Source organism: Photinus pyralis, unplaced genomic scaffold (genome assembly GCF_008802855.1).
Source record: "Photinus pyralis isolate 1611_PpyrPB1 unplaced genomic scaffold, Ppyr1.3 Ppyr1.4_LG2, whole genome shotgun sequence".
Classification (NCBI taxonomy): Eukaryota; Metazoa; Arthropoda; class Insecta; order Coleoptera; family Lampyridae; genus Photinus; species Photinus pyralis.
The window spans coordinates 40,227,601-40,244,026 of record NW_022170403.1 but is presented as its reverse complement, the minus strand read 5'-3'; the positions used below and the strand labels follow the sequence as shown (position 1 = coordinate 40,244,026).

Here is a 16,426-nt window from a genome sequence, read left to right as displayed (position 1 = left end):
TACGACGAGAACGTATCTCTTTTTAGGAAATTGATGTAATTAGCTATACCAAAAATGCATAGCCAATAGTTTCGACATCCATCGTGTTGCAAAGGTAAATGCCAAATGCGGAGTGAGGCGAGTAAAGGAGTGTGTGGACAAAGAGCGAAACATCGCGACAGCACGTAGAGCAGTGCGAGGAGCATAGTGTGGCTGAGGCATAAGGTCTGCAATACAACAATTGATAAATGTTGATATGACGTATTGTACAATAGAATCTAGATAGGTACGTAAAATATGGCGCATGTAGAAAAATTTTATATACATTCGATACTTACCAAGATATACACTAATTCCATACATAATGGGCACCCTGTATATAACAAATTAAATCGCTCTTATTTTGACCATTGAATTAAATTCAATGTTTTGACTTTTGATCTTAGACCATGGACTGCTAATTGTAACTAAAATATGGTCAAGGACATCGCCTGGGTGTGTGAGTTTCAGGGTAACCGAGTGTGTCCGAAGTTGTCCGATTAGATACGATTTGAGACTGTCAACCTATAAATTAACAAACGTCAATTAATTAATCGTTTAGATATGGCAAAAAAGCAAAGCTGTTCTTGTTTGTGGACAAATAGAAGATAATCAAGAGTATTTAAAGCTTCCCGTACTACGCGGTTACTATAAAAGCTACTTTTTACGCGATCTCTACCTTTGTTTATTCATTCATCTGTTCCTCCAATAATTGCTGATAAAACTTGCTTCATTATTCCATTTCCATACAAAGTAAAAATGTATAAGACCATTAACTAATACATAAGAGCTGTCGCGTTTCTCAATAACTCTATTTAGTGCAGTAAAAAATAAAGCTATGGCGTGTTCCTTTATGTCCAAATAATAATGTCTACCTTGTCAGTAAAAGATCACAATGCAGACAACCTGTTGCAAATAACTACTGAACCATTTTTGTAGTAATTCGTCAATAGAAATCGTTGATGTAATGGGTATCCTACCCACAATGCAGCACTTCTGTATGACTACCTAGATACAAATTCATTGATTGCAACAAGCACTGGTTACTGTAGTTGTGGCATGAAAGCTCAAATGGCCAAAGGGCTGTTGTAATACTGTACTATGTTGGTTGCTTTAATTGCAATGGTCGAAGGATATTAGTTATTTGGAAAATTACTATATCAGTGGCCCATAATCGGCAAACATATTGCACAATGAAACACGCAGAGGTGCTAAAAGTACAAGCATTACATGATAAGTTTAGTTAAAAAAGTACAATACAAAATGATTACAAGAATAAAATCTTAGATTCATGTATCTAAGAAACTACACAATATGAATAAATATTAGAAACAAAGTCAATATTAACGCAAAGAACAAATAAAACAATTTCAAAAAGAAGGCATTAGCTTCTTCGAATTCTCTTAGCTGCAGAATGAGACTCATTTTCTCGATCTGATGAGTCTGGTTGTTCTGTATCATCTCCATGATCGTCATTTGCTACCGATTCTGTACTTTCATTCATCACACTTTCGTCATGCATTTGATCTAAGACTGCTTGTAAACCTTTTATTCGGAAGTCTCTTGATGTTCCTTGACCAACGAATTTTGATAAATCAACCTGAGTTTTTTTGGACAGTTGGATAACAGATTTTCCAAATTGTTCCATTTCATATACCACTTTTGGTATTAATCTCGTTTCCCGCAATACTTTGCTTTTCAGAGCGCCTACATTCACCGGTTTCTTTTTCGACTGAGTATTTTGGGTAGCTTGTTTATTAAAACCTTCTATGTAGACGATGTAATCATATACTATAGATGATAACTGCTTACCCGCTAACCTTACAACTTTTTCAAACCTGAAATTGTGCCAATAAGCTGACGCCTTTATTTACAAAAGTGACAAACCTGGCACCTTGAAAAACGATGTTTACTTTGGAGGATCTTAAGATAAAATACTTTGTTAATGTTGTCAATGTGCTATAGAGATGAGTAATAGTCTTTAGCAGTGTATCAGACACACTTCCAGGTGATATACGTGTGTTAGATATGGTATGTATAATTGTTATTATGGGACATAATTGGCAACAGACGCCTCTTTCCTTGCTCTTAAGGTATTCTTTTCCTACAAAACAAAAAGCAATTCCGATCAATATTGTATTTCATTGTTTATATACATACGTCTGTCCGTGTTCTCTTCTCCTGGATAATTCAGCATTCCAAATTCAGATCGTAATCTCAGGACTATCCAATCTATATCATCCAATATCATCTTAATTCTAGTGCAAAACAAGGTATAAACTGACAAAGCAGAACTCTCGTTAATTAAAGTTAATTCTTCAAACTTTTCTTCGTGCTGTAAACAACACACTAATAATCGTTAGCTAGTAGTGTCATAATTGCATGTGAGCAAACGGCATGAAATAATACCAGTTATTTTCAGTGTGCAGGTTGTTAGTTTGGTAAAAGACATACAGGCAATGAAATGTTAATTCACATAATCATAATTTACTATTCTAAATTTACCTCATTGATTGCTCCTAAAACGGACACTAATCGAGATGCTATGGATTCAAATAATCCCAGGGTACTCTTAAATTTGATTTGCACAGTAAGCGCCATATTGAAGAAACTAATGAGAACCTGTTTGTTACTGATAGTTTTGTTATTCAAATAATTCTTAATCCATTGTAATAACTGAAAATAATACTTTTAAATCTTGCAATAAATTTTAAGTAGTAATAAAAAAAACTTAGTGTCTCTTGTATCAAAATTTAATGGATTGTAGTGTTAAAGTTTACCTGTTGTGATAAGGTGCTACCAGATGAAGGCGCATGCTGTGACAAGGCAGCAATTGTGTTTACCATCACTAATTGTAGCTTATGTGTGTCGACATCTGTACCGGATTCTATCTCATCTAATTCAAGTAGTTTATGATATGTCTCTAAAATACTAGATAAAGAATTTGAAAATTCTTCATCTTTACTATTGCCAGCTAAACATGGAAAACGTTCTTTAAATGTATTAACTGCTGTGATACCTTACCAACTGAATTTAAAAATGTTGCCATACTATTGCGATAATGCAAGTTGATAATACCAAGAATAATATAAAAACACTCCAGCACCAGAGTAGCAGTTGAGCTGTCAAAATCTAGCACTGAATCGAAGTGAGTAACGCAACTGTTATACAAAATACATGCTATTTCAGTAATGTAATTGTAGTACATTTTGTTACAGTGTACTTCTGCCTTTCTCATAGATTTCAGTTTTTTAATTAACTGTATGGTACAGCGCATAATGTGTCTATGGATCTCAGGTTTAGCTTTGATGTGATTAGCTTCTGGAGCAGTTGTCCAGTTAACGTTGGAGCTGCAAAAGGCATAAGTTACAAATATACACTTCACAGTTACTTACTCATGCAGCAAGTGTAAAACTTTCCCAAGCGTTTGGAAGTCTAAAATAGTCTTATTAGGTTCAAAAGCTTTAGGTGCACTCTTGGTCGACGTGTCATTATGTGTAGCATTTTGTGCACCCTGTGTATTTCTGGTTTCATCGGGTGTGTGCTTCTTTTTGTCTCCTTTTTTTGATTTGATAAGGTTCTAGAAATAAACTAACTTATTTTTAATTGTTTTAATATTACTTAATTATTAACTTTAAAAAACCCACGTTTTCAGACGGTTTTCGTGAATAACTCAAAAAGTACGTATTTTATCAAAGATACAAACATAGCACTAGTGAGTAGCTTGTTAAGATTTGCACTTATTTGGCAAACACCAAAATTGAAAGTGTCAATCTGAAATAACCAAACAATGCATTTTTTGGGAAAAACTCTAGAACCTTTTTTGAAGTGCTTGGAAAAACCTTTATTTCTGTTTTTTTAAAAATAAGTCCCTAGCATCAAAACTAAGCGGGTTATGACGACAATAATGTTAGCCCCTACTTTCATCGGCGACAAAAAATGTTAAGATCGCCGCCTAATTACCACTTCAATTAAAAATAATTGTTGTCACTTTACAATTCACTTTAGATATGTTTGCAAAGCGGAACTTCGTTAAATATGAGAACATCACGTTTCATTATGACTCGCTAAGGCAGCTATACATTGGCCCGTATGAATAAAAGTAAGCAAATGCTTATACTTGCAAAATTCAAAGTAAATACTCGTAAGTGCTCCTTCGCACTGGGCGACTTAGCAGCGCTTCTAAGTAGAAGGGCAGGATGCAGTGCAGCGCTGCTAAATCATGCTAAACAGACCAGGAGGAAGGGGCAGTTACAAGTATTTACTTTGAATTTTGCAAGTAGAAGCATTTGCTTACTTTTATTCATACGGGCCAATGGTTGCACGAAGCTGCGAGACCCACACTCATAGGCACACCTACGCGACATCTAAGAAAGACGGTCGAGAATTAGAGTAATGTGTCGAGCCATTGTTACTGTTCAATAAACGACAATTATAAATTGTATAGTGTAATTCGGTACATTTGTGTGAAGTTTGTAGACGTTTACTGTTTCTTATGTTTATTTATATTGTTTGTAAGCATATTTTACAGTCAATTAAATATTATTATTATTATTATTATTTATTAAGGGGTGTACACTACCCCGCGTCCTTAATAACCTTTCTAACTTTTTAACATGTATGTAGTTGTAATCTGCTCCAGAAATTGGACTGAGGGGAAAAAAGTGGGCCACAATAATGTATTATTTATTTTGAAATTTCGTTTTTTTCAGGATATCTCAGAGGGGAAAAAAGTGGCCACAATAATGATTTATTTTGAAATTTCGTTTTTTTCAGGATATCTCCGAAAGTAGTCGGAATTTTTTCAGTTTTAAAACGGCATTTTGTTAAGCATCAAAATACGCAACTTTGCCAAGTTTAAACTACCTACCTATCTCTTACTATCTGCCCTACTGGTAATATACAGGCTGTTTCAAGCAAACTGTTACCTTCCATTAATAATTTAAATCTGAAAATTTGCATACCAACATAGTTTTTCATGATATATCGAAAGAAAATATTAACATCATATTATCATTATGATCATATTTGATTGCATTTTCGAAATTGACATGAATATCTACGTCGTTTGATATCACATTTCCCTATACCAAGGGTCGGCAACCTGCGGCTCTCCGTATTTATCTAAAGAAATTAGTTCAATTGTTCGAAATTCGCCTTTTCAATTAATCTTATTTGTTTACGAAATCAAAAGTACACTTGCAGCAAATAATTATCTAATTTGTGACACTTGTTTACATTCTGGTATTCTTTTGTTTTTTTATTATATATATAGCCTACTCTGATGTATAAACACGTAATTAATTAATGAGTAGGTACTTTTGTGAAAAATATTGAATAACATAAAAACTGCGGGGTTTAAGCACAGGGCACCCCTTATAAACATGGAAGAGAACACAAAAGACAATCGAATAGCGAAATAAAATAGTGGTAGTTCCATTTCAAAAAGAATAGTTATAGCACTTTGAACAAATGGCATTGAAACAAGTAAAAATATGCAGGATGTTCTATTTAAAAAGATCAGTTATTTATTGACATCGTAAAATGGGACACCCCGTACATTCAAAAATAATTCCTGTAGATCCCAACCACCAATATTTTTTACCAGGTATCAGCTATGTAGGAAAAACCGACGCACTGTTGCAGGACCCTGTATATAGCCAAATACTATAATATTGAATCAAAATTTTTTTGTTGCTCTTTAAAAACTGGGAAATTTTGTAAATTGTAATTTTGGTTCTTCTGTTTCAATAGGTTGCCGACCCCTACCCTACACCCAGCATCAAAGGGTTTCCAGTTATTCAAGATTTTTGAAAAATGAAGAATAAAATAAACAATAAAGCAAAATTTACACACAAAAACAAAAGGTGGCTATGAAACAAAAGTAGGTATTCAATGTCAAACTATCTTGAAATATTTGTGAAACATTAAAGTTTCAATAACTTTGGGAGTAATTATATTGTAGCCAAACAAGTTATTCAATGTAAAAAACCTATGTTTTATTGCCACAAATCAATAACAAAAAACCGATACGCACACACTTATTAAACAACAAAGGAAGTAACAATTTCCCAAAGAATATGATTGTTATTTTCCTGGTCATTTATGAAGAACAAGAATAGCGTTAAATCGGCACTTTCTGCTTTGGCGTATCATATCTTCTTGATAGTGCGCATTTTACCCTTTAACTGGGCGGGGCGGAGCCTTGAATCATATAAGATATTCAAAGTGAAAGACGTCCGTTTTAATGAATTTTAGTGAAGAAAATGTCAAGCGATGGGCTGGTATGGATGCAGTCCGGGGTGACCAGAGTGGGGAATGAAAGTTAATGTTTCCCGCTATAGAAAAATGGGGTATTTTTTAAATATAAAGAGAAGCTACTTAAATTGCCAAAAAAGCGGTATTTATGAAGTAGTGCGAGTATTGCAAATACCTACTTTATCAAAAATTTCAAAACGTGTAATCGCTCGTTTTGCAAGGGCTGGCGGAGGGAGGGGGCTGGAGAATGAAACTGAAAGAATTAATAAGATATTTCTTGCAGTGAAGAATATTCTCTTACTAATAATAAAATACCCTTTGAAATTTAGAAAAATATTGTAGACAAGTGGCACTTTCAACATCGTTGAGATTCTTAGTGAGATTTGGTAGATTTAACGCCCTAAAATTTTCCCTCTCCTTCCTTATCCTTGTGTAATTAATATACTCTCCTCTAACACTTTCCAGATAAAGTTCTACCGTTGAAGATGTTCCACTCTACATATTGTATACAATCTACGCTGATGCACACATTTTTGAGAGCTAGAAACCGTGCGACTTTTTACAAGAGGAGAGTGACAGACAGCCAGCCGTAACGAATTAAAAAAAATGCGCTAAAAATGAGTGTGGATCCAATTTATACGTTGGACAAACCTCTTTGAATGCTTTTGGCCAACATCTAAGCCATGTTACGTCCACTTGTAATGAAGGAGTATTTCACACTTTAACTTACTTTTGAAAAATCCATTAATCGTGTATGACACTGAAAAAGATTATTGATCTGTTGTCCAGTATTGTTCGAGTGAGGTCCCCAAGTGCAAATCTTGTAGCCTATTAAAGCCTCATATATCGATAAAGCTTCCTTGAGAACAAACAGTTTGTGTTCCGACTCTGGAACATTGTCCAGTAAGTCAGTTCCATCGTCCTATTTTAACACCAATAAAATTGTAGTCCTTTGCAGTCATGAGATAGGTACTTACAAGCTCAAAATGAATAAGTTCGCAGGTGCTCATACGAGTACACAAAGAATCTAACGTGTTTCTTATTTCAATAATAGTCGCGTTATCATCATGTTCTTCTTGTATCTTTGTGACAATGAGACCAATTGTGAAAATTAATTTTCCCAGTGGTTCCTGAAAAAAAAAATAACAACAAATTCGCTAAGCTGTGCTTTACACCTACCAATAATTTAACCTCAACATCTTTAACAATAGTAATGTTAGAAAACTTAAGAGGTGGAAGTTCATTTTGATCAGATATGTAAAATTCATTGAAATGTATCGATAGTATGTCAATAACTGGTATGCCTAATTCTGGGTTCATACAAACTGCATCATACAATCCTAAACAGTCACAGAGCGTTATCTGAGTAGTTTATCAAATGTGTATACAGACCATCATACAATTCGTGTCTGATTTCCGCTTGTTGCATAAAACAACGCCGCAAAATTCCGAGAACTTCCAAACACAAAGCTTCATTTGTAAAAACATTACTGGCTCTTCCCGTGCAGCTTAGGGATACTTGGGTAAGTACCGAATGGCCTGAGGACATTGAACTTGATGAAGATTGACTAAGTACTGCCAAATTAGATACTTTTAAGTTTTTTATTAACTTCAGAAAACCTGCTACCGCCATTTGTTTCGTCTCCATTACCCTAAAACCAGCATGATGTGTAAAGGAATATCAAAAATATACCACAGTTACCGCGAGTATAATGACTTTCGCAGCAGCAATATTAAATGATCTCTAATGGTCGAGGAAATTTTAATCAATGGTAAAATGGCACTCAATATCAACTTTGCTGTTGATCCTGGACCTTGAACTAAGTATTCCAAAAGTTCAACAATGCTGCTTTGGTTTTCCAACATTACTAAAGGCATTTTTTGGGATAATGTATAGATACAATCTAAAATAATATTTTAAATATTAAAATTAATTATATTCGGCCTCGTTTTGTAAATAAAATTGTAGATGTTTAAAGATTCCGCAACAACTTTATTATAATACAGATGTTTTCGAAAAAAAAATATCTGATTTTATCTCTAAAATGCAGAAAGCATTTAGAACAATGTAACATTACATATATTTGTAGGAAGATTACACTAAATGTAAATCATAATATAGCCTGGTATGTTTCCAGCAAACGTTTATTACCATTTCTATTGTCTAATAATAAAATTTGACAATGGCGTCAAGGCAGCAGTGAAATATAAGTAGTATGATATCGAACTTGCTGCGCTACTTTTGGCAAATTGTCTACTGAAACGTACTTTCTATTGCACAACATTCCAACTTACCAATATATTGGGTAACGCTTCTTCCAGTGACGATGTGGTTGATCAAAGCAGTAATGATAGATGATGCTGTTTGTCTCTTTTTTTTAATAACCTTCAATAGAATCATCTTTCCCATTCGCCATTGACGCTCACAAGCCAAGTCACCATCACGACCTAACATTTGCCCAACGGCCAGCAATGTGTATGCCAATTGTACTAAACCTTGAACCACTAAATACCGCTCGGCTATACTGAAAAAGTCGCTCCATCAAAAAACATTTTTTGTGTTCATTCAAAAGCACTTACCTACATTCGATAACTTGATTAATTACATCCTCCACTTTGCATGTTGATGGTACCATTTCCCTAAACCAGCAGGAATCCATTTTCTTTAAATCTTCTTGAACGGCTTTAGAAATGCTGGCTTTCAAAACGTCCATTATCTGCTCTTCGCTGGTGGAGATATTTGAAATTGTGAGCAATACAGTAATTTGGAATGGGTGCAAAATAAATTCGGGCGATTTCATCATATTTTTAAAAGAAGTAAGGAAATCTTTAGTACTCTCACTTCCTGTAGAAGCAGATTGGTAAATGTGAAATAATATTGTGCTTTCGACTTCTATTGCATCTTGAGCGGACTCCTCTAAAATATAGTTTAAAAGTTTGACAAATTGTCAACAATAGAAATTTACCAATAATATCTAAATCTGGCGTTTCAGATTCAGAATTACATAATCTATCCGGTTTGCTGTAAGTTCTAGTCCCAAAATAGTTCTGCAATCTTAAGTATATTGAACGGCAATTTTGGTATCGACATAATTTTAATAATTGATAAACAAAGGCAGGCAGTTCTTGGCAAGTTAACTTTTCCATATGTTGCCCTAACTTATTTACCACTTGTAAATGTTCTTCTTTGGTTAAAGGCATATCACTAAAATGAAAATTACATTAAAACCAGATACAAGGATTTTTTGCATCAGTGTAAAAGTTGTTTTTTGGTATAGCGCAGTGTTGGGTAGTATCTAGATATACCACTTTGCTTTCAGTAGTAACTCCCTAAGCAGATTTAGAATCAGAATTTGCGCCGATATGTAGCAGATTAGGTGATTTGTAATGCCACGTTTGCGACAAAAAAGTCAGTTCTGTTACAGGTGAGATTTTAGGCTACTAACACGATACACTTACACCGGTATGCCAGTGGGCATCTCTGACGACAGCTGGGCCGCAAATCTTCAGAGTGGTACATTGGAGATTGTGGGAATTACGTTTTATCTTTTTACCTTAATACAATGATATTATGTAGTGAAATACCTATGCGGATACGACATTAGGGCACTGGAATAACGCTAATTTGCTAATAAAAATCCTATAAATAGAAGCATTTGCCTCGATTTGTGCGGAAGACATTTAATAAGCAATTAATGTAAAATAATTCGAGATCAGTGTGTGTTTTGTGTTTATGTCTCAATATCAAGAGTTTAAACGGAACAGGTCTTAAAGTTGTTGATTTTTGTGATCAAATCAAGGGTGAGAGTTACGTAAATTAATTGCGATGGTAAATGACACAAAAGCTGTTAACAAATGTTGTAATTTGCTGCGAAATAAAATTACTATCTGATTAGGAGAATACAAATTCACTACTAAACTTGGACTTATACTCAGTAGCCGGCTAACATTCAACGTGAGGGTCGTAAAGTTCGGTATTCTGCCAGGAAAACTTGCTACTACAAAACTCAAATCTTAAGGGCGCCAGATCTAGCGAGGTAATAAATCCTCTTGATCAATAGGCTCTTCCAAGCATAGCATAATGAAGGTCTAGGTATTGTGGCAGAGAGGAATTTAATACGTCTGTATTTCGATTTAAAATTAAATATGATTACCTAGTATGTAACTACAAATTATAATTGTGGTGTGAAGCTAACAATAATAAAGGAAAAAAACTAATAGGATTCTTCGTCCACACCGCAAAAATCAACAGTGTCAACAATATCTTACTACGGTAATTAATACGGGTTCTGGATTCGCTAGCTTGTTAGTCGAAGATAAGTATTATCTTTGAACCCCTGGAATCATTAAAATTTTTATGATTAATTAATTTTTATTCTCCCACTTTATTTCAGAACAAACGCAGATGCAGCAAGGTAAGGTACCAGTAAGTGCCAGATTTTAGGCAGCGGAACAAAAAAAGCTGAAAGTTATGAGATACTCTATATCTAGCTTAAGAGATACCTAATTCTTACCTAGATGTTATAGCTTGCAACTCGTCCGCAATGTTCTAAACTACAAATTACAAAGTTTTAATACTACACTACCTATCAATTATTTATCCTACCTCAAACTTATGACCACCATCCTAATATTCTAATTCGACGTTGTTTCCTAACTATATACACTAATCAAATTCCCAATTGGTATTCTCTGTAAATGATAGCTTTAATAATTTAGAAAAGTTGTAATTAAATTTACCTTCAGGCTGCTTCAAATCTGATAAAACAAACTACTTATACTGATTCCCAACTATACCATCAATTCGATCAGCCAACCAGTATCAGATACAGGAGCTAGGAGATAAATCCTGATAAACAGTGAATTCTAATAATTATAATTGTCTATCTCCCTAACCGCACGAAAAGCTAACCCAATCCACTCTACCTCGAAAAATATACGTTTTCCCAAAATTGATATCCCAAGAATTTCCAAGTGGGAAATGACCTTATGATAACTAAATTGTTAAATCTAGTGTTAAATTTGCCTAAAACTATGCAAAATATCATACAGCTCTAACCTGAACTACCCTAACTATCTACTACCTACCCTACACACTATTTCAAATTGCTACAAATTATAGCATAGGTATCCATAGAAAAAGATTTAGTAAACAATATTAGTTTAAATGAAATAATTTCAACATTTGCTTGTGCCTATAATAATTATACTTAATACCTTTTTTGTAAAATGTTTATTTATTGTTAGTCGAAGATAAGTATTATCTTTGAACCCCTGGAACATTAAAATTTTTATATTTTGTCATGAGCACAGTCGACGAGTTTTCGTCCCTCGTCCTAGCGTACAGGTGTGAGTGTACCGTGGCTACTAAGTAAACGTCAAATCCAAGACTTTCTTGGTATTTATGCAAATTCACTTACCTATGCAACTAGATTAATAGAATTCCTAATACCCACTTTTTCTTGAAATTTCTCAATCCGTGTATTTTACGGCCGGTACAGGTAAAGGATTAGTATGTCAGCATTAGAAGAAAGAAAGGATAACACGCTAACCGAAGTGCAATATAATTTACAACTGTTGTGAATTCTTAAAGGGATATAAGGCGGATATTATACGTTTCAAGGAAGGACTTTTTCACAAGGGTTTATGTATAATTTTTCTTACTGTTTCACCAATTTTGCATAGATAAAATTAAACCTGAGAAGGGGTTACACGGAATGAGATATCTAAGCATTTTACGCACAATGAGTCAAAACATATAGACCGGGAGATGATGACACTTTTTGTGGTGTGATTTGCTACAAGTATGGCGACCATTCAAAGGTTTAATTAAGTACTCCTCGAAACGAAAATGGTGCTAACTCTCTGGGAGTGGGGCCGTTATTGCGTGACGATTGTTTAAACATGTCGGAAAATTTAATGATTTTGGACAATTTGCTACACAAAATTCTTTGGATTTTCTGGTAGTCGGTGACAAAACAAATGACGGAAACGAAATGCCATACTTTTCCGGTGGGCCTTATAGCCCGCCATACTCATTTGAAAGTGTCGATTGTTTGTATTTTTTTTGGGTGATTTGCTACAAGCTCATTTTTTTATGAGCATCAAGTCCTCAATCAGTCATTCACGAAAATCAACCTGCCATACCGCAGCGACGGGCCCGCATAGCCGCCATACCGGCACAAAGATGTCATTTTTGTTAATAATTTTGGGCGATTTGCTACAGTATGGCATTTGGATTTTCTGAAAGTTCATACTCCACATTGATCCATGATATATGTGCCATACTCGTCATGAAGGCTAAAGATGGCGCCATACTCGAAAATCTGTTTTCTTAAAACATCTTTGTGCTATAACTGGGACAAGCAAGAAACCTTAAAAACGACCTTCTCGCGAGCTTCAGAAAAATGATTTTATTATTAAAAATTGGTAACACAATCCATTCAAAAGAATAATTGTTCTAAATTGATTAACTTATCCCGACAAGATATAATATCGTACTCGCGTTTAACAATTACTCGTCATCGGTATCGGATTCCTCAACATCGTCATGGGTCTCTTCTGTTTCGTTCCCATTGCCCTCGACACTACTCAAATCGATTTGATTTTCATTCTCTTGGTCAATGCGATCCAGAATGATATATCCGACAGTAGTGGGCATGTCGTCGCCGTCGAAGCAATTAAATTTATAATTATCTGTGTGCGTTAACTTCCATCCGTAATATTCAGGACTATAATAATATATAAAATATATAAAATTATGTTGATGGGTATTTCAGATGCAGTGTCAACTTTCTTAATTATGAAAGCATCTAAATGAAATTTGATACCTATATGCACTTAGAGGTGCAAAATTTGGTCTTGAACATGCTATAGCCATACCCAGGAGCTCGTTTGCTATATTTGTTTAAACGTTTATTATTATTATTATTAGTGTTATTTTAATTTGTATAATGTTCAAATTTTCATCGTTTCTTAATTCGGAATAAATACAACTGCCCTGAAAATTTTATCAAAATTGATCAAAGTACACTGGGTGTACTTATGGAGGGTAGTATAAACTTGACGGCAGCTGCTACTCACTACCTGCGATCCATTGAATGCAATGCAGAACACAACGACCCCGACCGGGACCTCTTCAACTTGAAGAAATTCGAGTGGGGCGGAGAATATTAAGCGACATAACATCTCGTGATAAAACAAGATTGGCCTGGGATTCATGTTTTAAACTTGATATTTACTTTTATTACACCTCAAACTGTCACGAAACATTGGTGCCATACTGTAGCAAATCGCCCAAATTTTCGGAAAATTCTTACATTTTTGAAAAAATATTATACATAATTGGCCCATGCCACAGGTATGGCGTATCGAAATTTCTATTTCTGACTATAAAAATAACTGGTGGAAAAATTTATAGGGTGTAGAAAATCGCCCAAAATTATTAACAAAAATGACATCTTTGTGCCGGTATGGCGGGTATGCGGGCCCGTCGCTGCGGTATGGCAGGTTGATTTTCGTGAATGACTGATTGAGGACTTGATGCTCATAAAAAAATGAGCTTGTAGCAAATCACCCAAAAAAATTACAAACAATCGACACTTTCAAATGAGTATGGCGGGCTATAAGGCCCAACGGAAAAGTATGGCATTTCGTTTCCGTCATTTGTTTTGTCACCGACTACCAGAAAATCCAAAGAATTTTGTGTAGCAAATTGTCCAAAATCATTAAATTTTCCGACATGTTTAAACAATCGTCACGCAATAACGGCCCCACTTTCAGAGAGTTAGCACCATTTTCGTTTCGAGGAGTACTTAATTAAACCTTTGAATGGTCGCCATACTTGTAGCAAATCACACCACAAAAAGTGTCATCATCTCCCGGTCTAATATGAGAATATTTCAATTTATTAAGTATAAATCTGTTGATTATTTATGACATAAGCACAGAGTTGGTTTATTGTATTTAAATTGGTGTCTCAGTGTTGTTTTTCTTTTCATTTTGTTTTGTTTGTAATTGCGTATTATTTTCTTTTTAAATTTTATCTCTTTTGTAAATTGTTTGTTTAGAATTGTGTATTTATTTGAAAAAACGTGAAATTGTAGGTACATCTGGTCGTTTGCGATAAGGAGTTTTTATCAGGCGAAATTTACTTAACGCACGTTTTATATAGCTGTTAGAAGAGATAAGGTGAGTCGAAAAATTGCGCATTTTTTCGGCGTAAGTGGGGATGCGTTCCTTCGAAGCTGACGTTATCAACTCTAATATTGTGATTGGCGTGGTTTTTGATAACCCTAAAGGAGTGTCTTTCATTAAAAGTTTCTACCCTCTGAGCAGCCACCGAATTTGTTCATTTTACTCATCAAACCAGATGTTGTCATCATGTTCGGTGGTACTAAGAAAATTGAAATTCAGAAGCTGTTTGCGTTTGTGTGAGTTTAGTGCACCTATATCGCAAACCATATTATTTGAATTATTGAAAAAAAACTGTAAATAGTTTAAGATTGTTTAAAATTTTTAATTATCGACCGCCTGCGTGCGGAGTATTACGTCCTAACAAACATTTCTTTCTTTCATGGATTTTGTTTTAATTGTTTCATGCGTTTCGGAATAAATGTTTGTAGGGTTTTGAACGAGAATGAGAGGGGGCGAGAAAATGCGCACAAAAACAAGAAAATACTGTCATACGATTAAGAAAACCGAACGCCAGTGTTGTTTTCTACTGAAGGACCCTGACCTGGAAGGTTTAGAACGGTCTACCTACACAAATGATCGTATGAGCTGTTTAGGTCAACACCAGAATAATGGTGTTACCAATGGTTAAGTCTTAGTTTGCATGCGAAAGTGAGGAAAATGCTCACATTGCGAGCACAGGTCACTTCGCTCAAGCTCAGCAGCTTAACTATGACACTTTTATTGCATATAAGCAAATATTGTGAGCATCAATTAATAAAAGCTCTCGAAAAGTCTTACACGCCTGTGCACATAAACTTACATTATGGTTTATAATAGTTGATTGTTTTATTGTCGTACTCACGTAAACATAGATGCCAGTGATGTTACAATCGCAGGAGACCACGTCATCATACACAAAGAATTAATTAACTGTGCTTTATACTCTAACCCAGACATATCTTGATCATTATATTCCACATGGCTACAGTCAATCAACACATTCGAAATCTCAGGTAGCGTATCTTTCCAGCTAGAACACATGAAAATTTCTATCTTTGTAATGAACATCGTTATAATACAAACCACATTTCGGACACTGTTCCCTTTTGTATACACTCCAAACAAAAACTGCATAAACGAATCAGATGTAATGGCTTAAACTTTGGAAATTCTACACACAATCGTGTTATAATGCTATTACATTGCGAGCTGGTAATAAGCCCCTTCTCCAATTCGTGTAATAAAGTCGAAACTATTTCAAATCTTTTTCGATGACATTCTGGCGAGCTGGTAAAAGATTGCATCAAGTAATCCCAGATGTAATTAAAATTTGGCGAATTGTATTTTTGTGCAACAAATGAGACCAACTAACAAAAAGCAATAGGTTAGAAACATAAACAGTATACAATTCATTCAAGTTATATACCACGTTTACGTCCAATTCCTTTACGTATATTTGCAAAGCTGCTTGGTTTCTCTTCTGACCGTATTCCCTAATTCTTTTCCCTATTTCTTCCATTTCCATTCCGCCAATTTTGAAAAGTTATAGTACCATTTCTAAACAAATAAATACACACGACATGCCTACTGCGCATGCCTAACCGGCGAAAGCGCGGGAAAAGAGTGAAATAGTTACGAGTAGTGCGGGGGTTATAGGTTTCAACCTTATATCATTGTTAATAAACAATGCTTATATCTATTACTGCTTTCCATTTGAGTGCGTGAAGCTCTGGTGCAGTTCGTTCGGAGCAGCTCATTTTGCAAGTTGTTCATTTTTAACACATTTGAATTGACATTCACAGTACGTAAATAACCACAAAAGTGTTACAAGCCCCAAGCAAATAGGTGGTGCATGAGGGGACAAGGGAAATCCAATTTCGGGCGCGTAAGAGCTCGAAGCTTTCTTAAAAGGAACACAGGGCATCGTGCACGGTACAGCTTAGAGCTCCTCTTTCACTCAAATGGAAAGCAGTAA

At 34.9% G+C, this 16,426-nt stretch overlaps 1 protein-coding gene across 4 annotated transcripts; it reads right to left on the bottom strand.

Annotated features, from left to right (window-relative positions):
* Positions 1-1,236: 1,236 nt before the first annotated feature.
* On the bottom strand, positions 1,237-16,031 carry LOC116163475 (Fanconi anemia group I protein). 4 transcript variants are annotated; one of them, XM_031477408.1, is made up of 18 exons: positions 15,878-16,031; positions 15,535-15,818; positions 15,314-15,481; positions 9,243-9,481; positions 8,857-9,193; positions 8,572-8,801; positions 7,979-8,180; positions 7,669-7,928; positions 7,456-7,616; positions 7,254-7,406; positions 7,007-7,198; positions 3,414-3,598; positions 3,043-3,368; positions 2,799-2,992; positions 2,524-2,694; positions 2,179-2,353; positions 1,906-2,122; positions 1,237-1,856 (listed from the first exon to the last, which is right to left on the bottom strand). In XM_031477408.1, the coding sequence occupies exons 1-18, from the start codon at positions 15,974-15,976 to the stop codon at positions 1,403-1,405; spliced, it is 4,047 nt and encodes a 1,348-aa protein (XP_031333268.1). In that variant the 5' UTR covers positions 15,977-16,031; the 3' UTR covers positions 1,237-1,402. The 4 variants fall into 4 exon arrangements, with proteins under 4 accessions (XP_031333268.1, XP_031333269.1, XP_031333271.1 ...); XM_031477409.1 differs by having other exon boundaries at positions 15,881-16,031; XM_031477411.1 differs by having other exon boundaries at positions 1,704-1,856; positions 1,913-2,122.
* Between the last annotated feature and the right edge of the window lie 395 nt (positions 16,032-16,426).